The 12347-nt window shown below is 40.8% G+C and overlaps 1 protein-coding gene across 2 annotated transcripts in view; it reads right to left on the bottom strand.

Annotated features, from left to right (window-relative positions):
- BEND5 (BEN domain containing 5) overlaps positions 1-12347 on the bottom strand; it is an 878609-nt gene that overhangs the window by 174979 nt on the left and 691283 nt on the right. For both annotated transcript variants that reach the window (XM_072932490.1, XM_030278790.4), the window contains one exon: positions 5564-5678. In XM_072932490.1, coding sequence (XP_072788591.1) covers positions 5564-5678 — 115 coding nt within the window. The remainder of the gene's footprint in view (positions 1-5563; positions 5679-12347) is intronic.

Here is a 12347-nt window from a genome sequence, read left to right as displayed (position 1 = left end):
CAAAAATCCCACTAAAGGGAGACGAGAAGTGGCATGTGCTGCAAGTTTTGAGTAAGATGAGAAATTTCACACTATCCTGATATCTTCTGGGTAACTGCTTATTTTATGATGACTAATAGGCAATTACTATGGTAATACTGCAATACAACATGTGTGAGGTTTGGAAATGAGAAATTATAGGTAACTACTTTGGACTCATTTCTATGGTAACAAAAAGTAATTGTCATTAAATACCAGTTATATTGCTGCTGTACCTGGTAATTATAGATTTTTTTATGCCCAGTAACATAAATAAAACCAATAAATTTATTCAAAAGATCCACGATTGTTTACTTATACATTGCTATATAGAATACACAATGACAAACGCCTAATTAGGAAAAATAAACTCCATTGAGAGCTTCATCTTGTCATCTGAGATGGATACTCTGTTTTTCAATTTAAGGAAATGCATGAATTTCACATGTATTAAATGAAGTTAAGGGGGGGGGGGTGTGAAAAACCTTCTCTGCCAGGAAAATAGGTGAAAAATAATGAAGAGGCAAACAAATAATGGTCTGCATGTGTGGAGCTGTGTCTTACAAACTGAATAAGTGATAGTAAGAACCACCTGACATATCCAGTACCCCCAAAAGTACATAAGTAATAAAATAATTTGGTTAAAATCTACATGGGCCCTTACTGTTAAAAAACCCTTATGAATTACATGCGAACATGAATTTCTGACCATTTCTTGAGTCACAGAAATAAAGTCCAGAAAAACATGTTCAAGATAAATCTGAAATATTTCACCTGATCCAGAGCCTAGTTTTCTGATTTTTTTTCAGATCTTTCAAAAGGAATGTTTAGAAAAGGTCAGGTTTTAAACAAATCTTGCCATTAACAAACAAAAAAGAAATAAGATTGTCCTTTATAAAATATTGGTATGAATGATTTAAAACGTTTCTCAAGCCTTCACTTTTTTTTTTTACTCAAAATGGTTTGCTACATTCAACTCCCTTCTACAAACTATTTAAGTCTTTACAAAACTAGATTTCTAAGACAAAAATATACCATTTGCTCAAAACATGAAATCCCGACACAGCTTTCATATAAACACCGACACTGCTTATGGTGAATTTGGTTTTCCAGTCTGAGCAAGGCTGGCCTCCTTTCTGTCCAACAAATTAATCTGTTAACCCTTATCGCAAACAAGAGGTAAGGATGGCGTTGAGCTCAAAAATATTGTCACTGACAGTGAAATGAGAATGGATTGGAATCGGTGTGTGCCCTCTCCTCCCCATTCACACAAATTCTTGCAGTCCCTACAATCAGGCTAGAAGGATACGGCAGCGGTGGGATTTCAGAACATTTCAGCTAATTCATGGCTTTAATTTACTGAAGGCTGACACTGTCACAGCTCCGCCAGAGAAGGAACACAGAAAAGCCAAGGAACGGGAGCGCTCACTGGGGCATGTGACAGAGCCTTTAGAGTACGGTCAGGATATTTCATCTGCCTTGTCATGGCTTTTCTGGGGTGCCTCAGTGAAGAGCTTCCCAGACTAAGCAACACATCCCTTTTGGTGCCAGTGTAGGATTTTGCCTCTGAAAGGTGAGGCTGACAAATTGGAACTAATCTAAGACGGTGTGGTACAGTCATCTCGCCTGCAGGGACACATTTCAGCATTCAGCTGCAGAATGCCAGCTTAAGAACAAGCTCTCGATAAAGGAAAGTTCAGGCCAAGCCTGAGGATGAACGACTTTTAAATCAAGAACATTTTTTTTCCCTCCCCTTAGTCTACCCCTTCTCCCTGGGGATGGCAATATGATAATGCTGTACTGCAAACAGAGGGAGAAAAGTTGAGAAACCTCTCTTCACTGCACTAGTTTTCCTTTATTTCCTAAAGCTGTTTCACAGTTTAATCCATCAGAGAGGGTGAGATTAGTGTTATGGAGAAACTCACAAAAATTTTTATTTTTGTGCCACGTTCTTTTAAAGCTAAAGATCAGGTTGTGCACTACCCCCAGCAAAAGGGGTCTTTCTAATCAGGTGAGAGATGAGGACAAGATGCCAGCTAGAAATAAGGGAAAATTATGCCCAAGACTCCCTGTTTTAACTGGGTCAAACAATGGCATCTTCCTGGGCAATTTAATTAACAAGGCCATGAAGCATAACATCATCTATACGCTGTAACTGCAAAGGGAGCTACACTTAGAAGTGTGATGATACCAGGCTTTAAAGACTTCAAGAAAAGGAAGAAACCTGTCTCCTTGTTTTGGGAAAGACTCTACATCCTTGGCCACAGTGAACAGCAGGTACCTGTCATCATTCTGTATTTCAGGAGGAGCTGGGTATAATCATGCAGCAAAGAAAGGACTTGGAGGGTGTTTTTTCCACTGAAAAAAAAAATAGTTTAGAAAAAAACCCAAAACACACAAAAACTTTTGTTCAAATTGTGTATAGGCTTTCTAAACCTTCTGAATTATAGGAGCTGCTTAATCTCCCCTGTACATCCCGCAAGGCACCTTGTCTTCTCATTCCTAATTGTATAGGAATAAAAAGTCTTAAACTCTTGCATAAACTTGAATAAATCAGTAAAGTCTAGCACTGACATTCATTTCCATGACCATTTCTTTTAGGGCCATCTGAATATACATGCAACATATAAACAACTTTCCTCACAGGTGACTTTGTGCTTTATAGATGCAGTCCCAAACTCACTTATTTCTGGTGAGGAAACTTTCACCACATCCAAGTCAGACTCACAGCCCATTTGTCTGTTCTCTTGCGAATGAGCAACAGTTTGTGGAAAACAAGCAATTCTTGGTAGCATCCTTGCAGATTTGGCTCAAACTCCTAAACCTCAGTTCACAACAACAAAGGAAAGAGAATTTTGGATGAGAGCACAGGACTCAGGCCCTCAGTCAGTCCTGCATCCCCAAAAATGGCAATGAAGAAAACCTCCCCAGCCAGCAGTTACCATATCAGCCTGGCCTAGTGAGTGGTTCCTGTGCTGGTGCCAGGAGAACGAGCCCATCCCACCCCTTCTCCCAGAGCTGCTGACACTCTCAGCTCCTCATGGTGCCCGCTGTGCCTGGGATTCCAGAAGACAGCCAAGTGCATCCAACAGTGCACTTTGCCAGTTGTGCAAGGCTGTGCTCTGGTGGGGTAAAAGAAAATCCCCTCCTCACACTGGCAGGAGATCAATTTACAAACTCAAGCATGAGGTTTAATTACCCATTTCATTATCTTAGCTTGCATAGTCTGAATGTGAACCTTCAATGAACCAAAGAAATAGTCACCAGCTGCTGCTTTGAGAAAGAGGGAGATAAGAGGAAGAAGTTCAAATGCCTAAAACTGCTCTTGCTGCATGTGGCAATCTGTTTGCAAAAGCAGGGGGTTATCCCCAGCCAATAGGTCCTCACTATGTGGAAGACTTCTGAAAGTCCTATTTATGTGCTAATCTGAACAAAGACCAAAAGAGATGAAGCAGAGTTATCTAGCCAATCACTAAGAAGCCTCAGAGTTAAATTTTCAAATACAGGCAAGTGATCCTTAGAGATTTTTTTAGACATTCATCCAGTAAATTCAAGTAAATAAATTGTGATGTGCTTTTGGATTTTGTATGAGCAGGAAATAAAGTGTTTGCTGCAAATTATTCACTCAGCACTAGTTAACTGCAATGCTGACACATTACTAGGCTTTTTAATATTCTTCTCAAGATAACAGGTAGCATTTTGCTTATTATCCTAATTTTTAAGTTATTAGTTACATTAGGCCATTTGTAAATACAGTGAAGAATTGCAAGAAAATCAAATGTTTTTTGTTTTTTGGTTTTTTTTTTCAACTAGCTCATTAAAATTCTCTTTAGTTCAGGAGGGTTGAAAATCCTGCATATCATGGAAAGTTAAACCAAGAGTACACCATCAAGCTCAGCAATTCCAAATTAATTCACATGCCCTTTCCCACTACCTGGGTTCCCAAAAGGCTTTTCAAATTCTAAGCCATACGAATGCCTATAAAAAGCTGCACGTCTCTCAAAAACTATAAATAACAGAGCAGGGGAAAAATCCTACAGGGCAAGTGAACTTAGGGGGAAAACAAAAGCTGCTTAATTGCAGCTGGAGTTTGCTTATATGCACAGCACCTAGAAGAAAGGAAAGTGATATAGTATCAGACTCTAGAGCCATTTTGGGGCTTTATTCCTGTATGGTGACCCATTATGATAAATTCCTGGTGCTGATGCCGTCCCTGCAGCATCACTGGCTGATTTGGGATTTGCCAAGAGCTGAGTGAGCATCACTGCAGCTGGAAGGACACAACGTGTTCTCAGAAGTTTCACTCACAACACCCAGACAGAAACACTCAGAACACCCCACTGTTGAAATCACCTCCACTACTCCCTGCTGCTTCAGCTTAACAATGAGCAAAGAAAAGGAGGGGTAAGGAGCACAGATCACAGGATCATAAATGCTGGAAAAGACCTCTAAAACCACTGAGTCCAGCCATTAGCCCAGCACTGCTAATCCATGTCCCTATGTACCACATCTACACATTTTTTTATCACTTCCAGGGACAGTGATTCCACCACTGCTTTGGGCAGCCTATTCCAATGCCTGATCACTCTTTCAGTAAAGATTTTTTTTTCTAGTACTTAATCTAAAACTCCCCTGGCACAACTTGAGGCTGTTTCCTCAACAAAGAACTGTCAGCAGCCCCATTTTCTGTACCTTCTATCTTCTTCCTCAGTGGTCTCCTCACCCATACAATAACCCAGCCTTATTCTGCTTAGCAATGCAATACCTAATTAGATCAAAGCTCAAGGTAGCCTGGCTACAAAGTGAATTGTGTTATTTAGTCTTGCACTGTAAGCAAAACCACATGCAGTATATTTCATTTCTCAGGGGCTTCTCCAGAGAACTGTGTGGTACATGTAATTGCCCCCACAAACAAATCATCAGCTAATCAACTGCTTTTCATTATCACCTCCAGCAGCACATTTATTTTGTAAATAAATGCATTTAGAGCAAACAATTTTAGGGAAAACAAAAGATTATCTGAATACGATCTCAACAGAGGAGGTGGCAAAGTAGTAATTCAAATACTAAAATGGAGCAAAATTAGCATAGGCTGGAATGATTATTCCATTCCATGTATGCCTATCTATTACAGTACAATAACAGAGTGAAATCTGTGACTTTAATGGATGATCTGGGTAGTTTAAGGGAGCTGTGATTGACTGACACATTTACAAAGAGGCTGATGAGCAGCATAATGAGTGCATTTATAAAACACTGCGAAGGTCTAACTCTAAGCTGACATTAACTCCCACACCTAGAAGAGGCCTGCTGGAGGTAGAACAGATACCCTGCTGTTTTGGAGAGTTGCTCTCTACCTCCTGAAGCAAAAAAGATCCCTATTTGTCCCTTTCCTAAGTGGGAATTTCAGGAAGCACATGGCCACGTGAGAATCTCCAGTTTAAGTTGAATGAATTGAAGCAAGCCATATAGAATTCAATGACAAAATAGTGCAAGGTATAAAAGGCAAATATAACAATACATGGGTTCATTCCCCACACCATACCTGTAATTTCCTAGGTAAACTCCATCAGGATTGAGCATGGGAGCAATCTTGAAAACCAGGTGGTCTCTCAGTACTTTTGCAATTGGATGGTGGCTCACGAGGAAATCAATTATACCTGAGAAAAAAACAATTAAAAAGGAGTTTGAAGAGGAATATCGGTGACATCAGTGATTTCCAGATATCTGCTTGAAATTTCACATAGAAAATATTAGAATGATGTTTCCTCCTGGCTCCTGGCACTGCTCCTGCTTCCAACAGAACAAACCACTTGCAATCACGTAGCACCTGCCACCTGCTTAAAACGCCGGGAACTTCAAGGAGAAAAACCTGAATCTGTCCTCATAATTCAAGTACACCACGGCTGCATTACCAGACACTTTGAGTTTCCACAGAGGGAGAAGTTACTCACCAGCTAAGCCACCATAACAAAACCCTTCTGCTCCTAAAGGAGAAATGAAGATACCCCTCACACCCAGCCTGCACAGGGCTCACACTGCAGCTCACCTTGTGAGTGGAAATTTGTTGAGATGAGCCATTTCAAATTCATTTCAGCATACACCCAGACCTAGCCATGATGTATGAACACAGAAGATTTCAAATCATCTGCATCAATGAAGAGCTGCAAAAGGCCTCCCAAAAATTTGGAGAGTTGCACAATATGTGCACTGGGCACAGGAATATTGTGCTACTGGTGGACTGGAATTTATGAGGTCATATTCTTCACTTCTTTTACACTCATAAAAACCAGGAGTAACTCCATCTCATCAGTCCTTTAGTGTGGAACTCAGGCACGTGACAGGGAAGCAGATCCTAAATGCTCTTCCTTTGGGCACATCACAGCACCAGAGCCTGAACATTGCCTGAGCTCAGGGCTGGTGCTGGTGCTGGGGCAGGAATCTGGCAGTTAAATTCACTGCTCATCCCTCCACTGAGTTGGTACTGACAGAAATAGCTTCCAGGGAATTAATGTTGAGATAAATTGAGTTCCTGTGTAATCTCGGGACACCCACAGATAGGTCATGACAATTTGCTATTTATTGTAAGGTCCATCCTGTGAAGCAGGAACCATTTACTGAATTTCCCCAGAATAAATCAATCACTATGGTCTAGTAACAGGATAAAATTAAGGAGAGAAAAATTAAGGCTGCTCATCAGTAAAATTTCAGTAATGGTGAGCTCTATTAGAGTGTGGAATTGTCTCTCCAGGGTAAGAGTGGAATCCCATCATCAGAAACATTTAACACTAGACAGGGTAAAGCCTCAGGGAATAGCTATAACAAGCAATAATTCAGCATACAAGGGATAGCCTGGGCTATCTAGCTATCAAAAATCAGACCTGATTTTTTGTGATTCAATCAAAGTATTAAAAAGAGCCCCTAAACCCCATTCATGCCAGGTTAAACACAGTTATTTACAACTTGGCTCAAACATGCATTAAAGATGAGACCAAAATCTCACATTCTGCATGACTCCTTCATTTAGCTAATTTCTTAAAGCCCACTTTGTATTTCAAATACCAGAAAGTCTGAACCTAGACTGCTGTTGGAATTAATTCTAAGTTTCTGAGGCACATGGAGAAAAATGAGGCTTCTGAAATGTCTGAGATGATCAAGGTATAGTTGACTCTAAATATCAGCAACTTTTTCATGTCTCAGTGACTAATCCTGAAGAGGAGAGAGAAACTTTCTGTAACCAGATCTTCCATTCGAGAAGAAACCAAACCTGAACTTCTGAGGCAAATTAGCATATACATAATTATATTGCTCAGGAAATGTTCCTGCAATTACCTCCTCTCGATGAAGGAAACTGAACATTGATCTGCTTTTTGGCTGGTGTTGTGATTTTTGTTCATTATCCAACAGCAAGAACACGAAGGAACGACGGGGACACAGTTGGATCCTGAATAACCAGATTTCCTAACTGTATGCAAACACAAAAAGCTTAGCTATGTTAAACTGCTGCTCTGACTGTTTCCTGGCAGTGTCTGAAACATAATCCACAGTACTCGCACCTGGAGGGCTCAAAATCACTTAAAGGGAAAAAACCCCTCACTTAGTCCTTGGTTTCTAAAGACCCTGTGCTGGTTTTAGTCTGAAAGAGCTTTCAACTTGACTCAACCAAACTCAAACACCACATCAGTTCATGTTTTCTAAAACACCTGGAGGAGTTAACGATTCAGAAATCTGTGTGTCCAGAACAAGTTTTTTCCCAGGTTAGATAGACCCTTCAAGTGGAAATAAAACCAGCACAAATATTGCATCGTGTGCATTGTGGATCATTGCTTCAGCAAAGGCCTTGGCAGCACACCAGGCAGGCACATGCCACAGCTCCTCAGGCAGCGGGGAGGACTGGGAATACCTCAGGGCTAACAGGACTGCTTTTCTTTCAGGAGGTGACACAAGAGCCCAAACTCTCAGGGCTTTGCTGCGGCTGTCACGGTGCCAGTGGAGAGGCTTGTCCAGGTTCTGCTCATTTCCCCCGGTACTGACACAGCCTCACTCACAGAGGTTGGCAGGAGCATCTTGGCAACTGGAAGCTGCAGTTCTCAGCTTCCACAGGCAATGACTATTCCCTGAGAAAGAACATGCAATGATGTGGAAGGCTGCACATAAACATGCAGTGGGTGAGGGTTTGACATGCCTGATTCACTACCACACCCAGCTAAAGGACCTGATTTTGGACACCGAGAGCTTGGTGTCAAACATGACCCAGCACCTCCCCAGGCACCCCAATCTGCTTGGACTGCTGCAAGTTACCATCAAGTTACCCATCAAAAGGAGATTTACTTGATTTTCATACTTAGACAGTCACTTAAGACTGAAGAAGCCTTACCCTATTGTACAAATACCAAAGAAGTGTTAAAAATAACTCTCAGAATTCTAACCTGGAAGTAGAGGCAGTTCTAAGGAGCATGAGAAAAGCATGAGAGGAAAGCATACATTTACATACACAAACCTCATCCTAAAATTATTGTAAGTATCCAAATAATCAATATAACTAGGAAATAACTTTGTCTTTCAGAGGAACCCAATAGTTCTGGACTGTCTGAATTAGTCCAGATCAATAATGTTTAAAATAAAAAGATAGATATCAGAGTATTAAACAAAAAAGACTGTTGCTGAGAACTTGATCCTCCTGTTAATAAATCAACACAAACTAAATTTTACAGCTCCTGTAATCAGCAAGAGACATATCAGTGTATCTCATTAGGCTGGGGTTAAGAATTTGGCAGCAACCAAAGCCCATTTAACATCATTTACTTCAAGGCAGACATGGCAATACAACAGATGCCCTAATTTATTTGTTGATCTTTGTATTAAAATAACAGTTTTCTGGTAAACAGGAAGGGTAATGATGCCAGTCACCCTTGTTAGTGGCTAATAATTGCTTAAATTGTCCACTAATTGACCTGTGGTACTGTTGAGGCACTGCATCGTGTTGCAGGGCATGAAGTAAACAAGGCCAGTGTAATGTTACTTTAGAGAATGACTTCTGGAAATAGAACTACTTATTGCCATAAATTTTCTTTTCACAGATGAGCAGATTAATTGGTCTGCCAATTAGTCTGCTATTAAAGAAAAAAAAGGGCTGCCCACAGATTGGTTGGATCTTCGAACTGTAGCCCCAGTTTGGGTCAAAGGAAATAATCCAATCTGAACCAGTCACATCAGCTATGAAAAATAAGACAAGCATTATTGAAAAACACAAACCTCTGTGTCTGGAGATCAAGGAAAATAGCCAAATAACGAAGTATTATCTCTTCAAGAGACTTCAAAATGAAATAGAGAATGTGATGGAACGGGCCTACCGAGACACATTACAGTGTGGAAAAGTTCTCCAATTAGAAGAAGCAAAACAATATGGATTATTTTCCTCTCAAGCTTACTGGAAAGCAATTAAAATCTTTATATTTCAAATAATAATGTGTAATTATAGATGCTGCCTGGAACCAGAACAGCTCAGAAGTCAGCATTCAGCCATGACACAAGAAGAGGCTTATTCATAGTCCACTAAAAATCCACCAAAGTCTTTACATTAACTTCAATGAGCTTTTCGTAGTTGCAAGCAAAAGGGAAGAAAGAATTGAAAACCAAGAAAAGGGAAAACAATACTCACAACTGCAAGTATTAGAGACACAGCCACATTGACACTTGAAAATGTCAGACTATTAAAAAACTAATTTCTTGGTAAACCCAGTTTCACTGAAACTGCACTAAATCTGAACCAAACCCCTTCTACTCTGAGTCACTTCCTTGTCATTATTCTTTCTCAAGGCTGAATGCTCTTTTTCAAATTTCTCCTGCCTTCTGTAGCTCAGCAACTCTCATCTGCTTCAATGTTAGGTCCTGTGGCATCTTTCTGCCCAGCCCAAATTATCTGCTGGTTCTTCTTAAGCAAGTTAATCATTCACTCCTCCATAACGTGTCATTTCCACTGTACTGTCAAGACATTTCCTCAACCAACCTCCTTAAACTCTGTTTAAACTTCCTGCTGGCTCTACCATGACCTCTCCACATTTGCTCCTTCCAAAGAAAAGCCAGCCTTATCCCCTGCTTTTTCCATTACTCCATCCTTTCACCCTCATTCTGACAATATATTTAATTGTGCAACTATATAATACATTTGCCCTGCTCCTATTAGTGAAAATCTAATCAGCACGGATCCTAATGCAATATGGCAACTGCTAATGCAAACATACCCTGCACTGTATCTAGTATATGCCAAGAAGGAAATAATTTATGTTTTCAAACCCATTTCCTAATGCTGAGTAGCTGCTGGTATCCTTCAGTCAGCTCACCACAGCCTGCAGGCTAAAGAGAATGTGACAATTGGGCTCTAACAGCCATAGGATCTATTCACTGGAAAAGAAATGTAAAGGAGTCCCAAATGCTTATGCTCACATGAAACTATTGAAATGTACTGTTAAAGGAGACTGCATCCAATGTGAATGACATTATAGTTATGTTTCAGTGGAGAGTAAGAAAGCAAAAAATATGGGGTTAGGTTTTTTGGAGTGTTTTTTTTAATGTGATAGTGAAAAAAAAAACAAAACCAGGTGATAATGGTCAAGCAGTTATAATATCCTGTCTCCAAGTACAATACACAGAATAAATGACAGCAAGCCACCACTGTGCCACCATTTGCCTGAGAATTGTTTCTCCTTCAGCAACCGAGCCCTCGTCTGTTCAGCCTGTGCCCTGTCTCATGGCAGTGCAGGAAAAAACCCATCAACCAAAACAATAAAACAAAACATGAAAAAGACAGATGGACCCTCTTCTCCACCCCAGCATGGTGGGAAAGGTGTCACACTCCCACTGACCCTGCCCAGCACAGGCCACAGCAATGCTGTGCCAGAGCAGGCTCCAGAGAACACATAGCTGCTCCTTCAGTGCAGCCCCCAGCAGAGCTCAACAGGCAGAAATGGTCCAAAAATGCCTTGTTCTGAAAGGCCTCAATATTCAGCACAACACAAGAACAAAAATAAAAGCATGTGAAGGGTGATAAACGAGCAGAGCTGACTCATAGTGAGGTTACTGACATGATCTAACATCATGCTGTCACCAAAATTATGCCTACAAAAGATCATCACAGAGGGGTCCATATGCACAAGATCATCACAGACGCCGACTCTGCCCCTTCTTACAGTTCTGCTCCTCCTCCTAATGTGGAAAAACAGATTGAGAAACTCCAACGTGTTTTGTTTGTAGTATTGCACCCTTTTTTAGAAACATGTTTCTTGGGCAGGGGAAGGAGAGAAGAAGGGTGATGCTAACATCAATCCAGAAAGAATCTATAGATTTTGAATGCTCTATTAATAGGTTGTTTTATCTTTCCAAAGGTCCCTTTGGAATCCATGGCAAAACCAAGGTTTATTTCATCAAAATTATAAAAGCTAATACTGCTGGTGAAGAAGCACTGCAAACCTAAAACAGGCACCTGTTTTTATGGTGTTACATGAAGGGAAATATGATGTCTGAATTATATCACCAGTTTCCACGTGCCCAAACTGGTGTACATCTGCATGCATATGCCTCTCTCAGTAGTTTCTGCAATTGAGACTGGGAAGATCCAGAACAGTGTCTGTTTTCCCTGAGCCCCCTCTTTGGACATCCTAAACATACCCAGCAAGGCAAGTGAGGGAAAGAGGGACGCAGCACTTTGCACAAAACCTGAGTGAGCATCCCTCAGAGCCCACTTTTCAGGTCAGACTCTTCTCCTGCTTTCTCTGCTGATGTTCAGACTTCATTTAGACTTTCCCCAGGAAAGGCTCAGAGGGGACCTGCACAGGCCTGTGGGTGGCACACGATGAAAAACAATCAGGGGTTTTGAAAATGCAGAGAAGTGAACAATTTTCCCCAGTGGTTCCTGGGGACAGGAAGGTCTCAAGGGAGACAACAACTAAACAACAATTGCCCATGGCAAAACACATCAGAGCCACCCAAGGCAGATGAGACAGCTCTAGGAAGGACATCCCAGGTTAGATTATTTCTGAAGGGTACAGAAAGAAAAAGACTCATTGATTCTCTTGGAGTATCAAACCTTTTGATCACACAGCAGTTTTTCCCCAGCTAGAAAGGTAAATATTTCAGTGCTAAGTAAGATCTTGTTGCATGAGTTTGGTTGGTTAAAACCAACCAAACCTGCAACCATAATTGCTATTGTAAAAAAGCCCCTAAAATCCAAACCAACAGTTAGTACCTGGTGAACTGTGCACACAGCCCCACTTCACTTATTTTTAAATAAGTTTTAATCAACCTGAGACAGAAAAGTTGCACACCTAACC

The sequence above is a fragment of the Taeniopygia guttata genome, chromosome 8 (assembly GCF_048771995.1).
Source record: "Taeniopygia guttata chromosome 8, bTaeGut7.mat, whole genome shotgun sequence".
NCBI lineage: Eukaryota > Metazoa > Chordata > Aves > Passeriformes > Estrildidae > Taeniopygia > Taeniopygia guttata.
The sequence above is the reverse complement of the archived record's forward strand: the minus strand, read 5'-3'. Positions and strand labels throughout refer to the sequence as shown.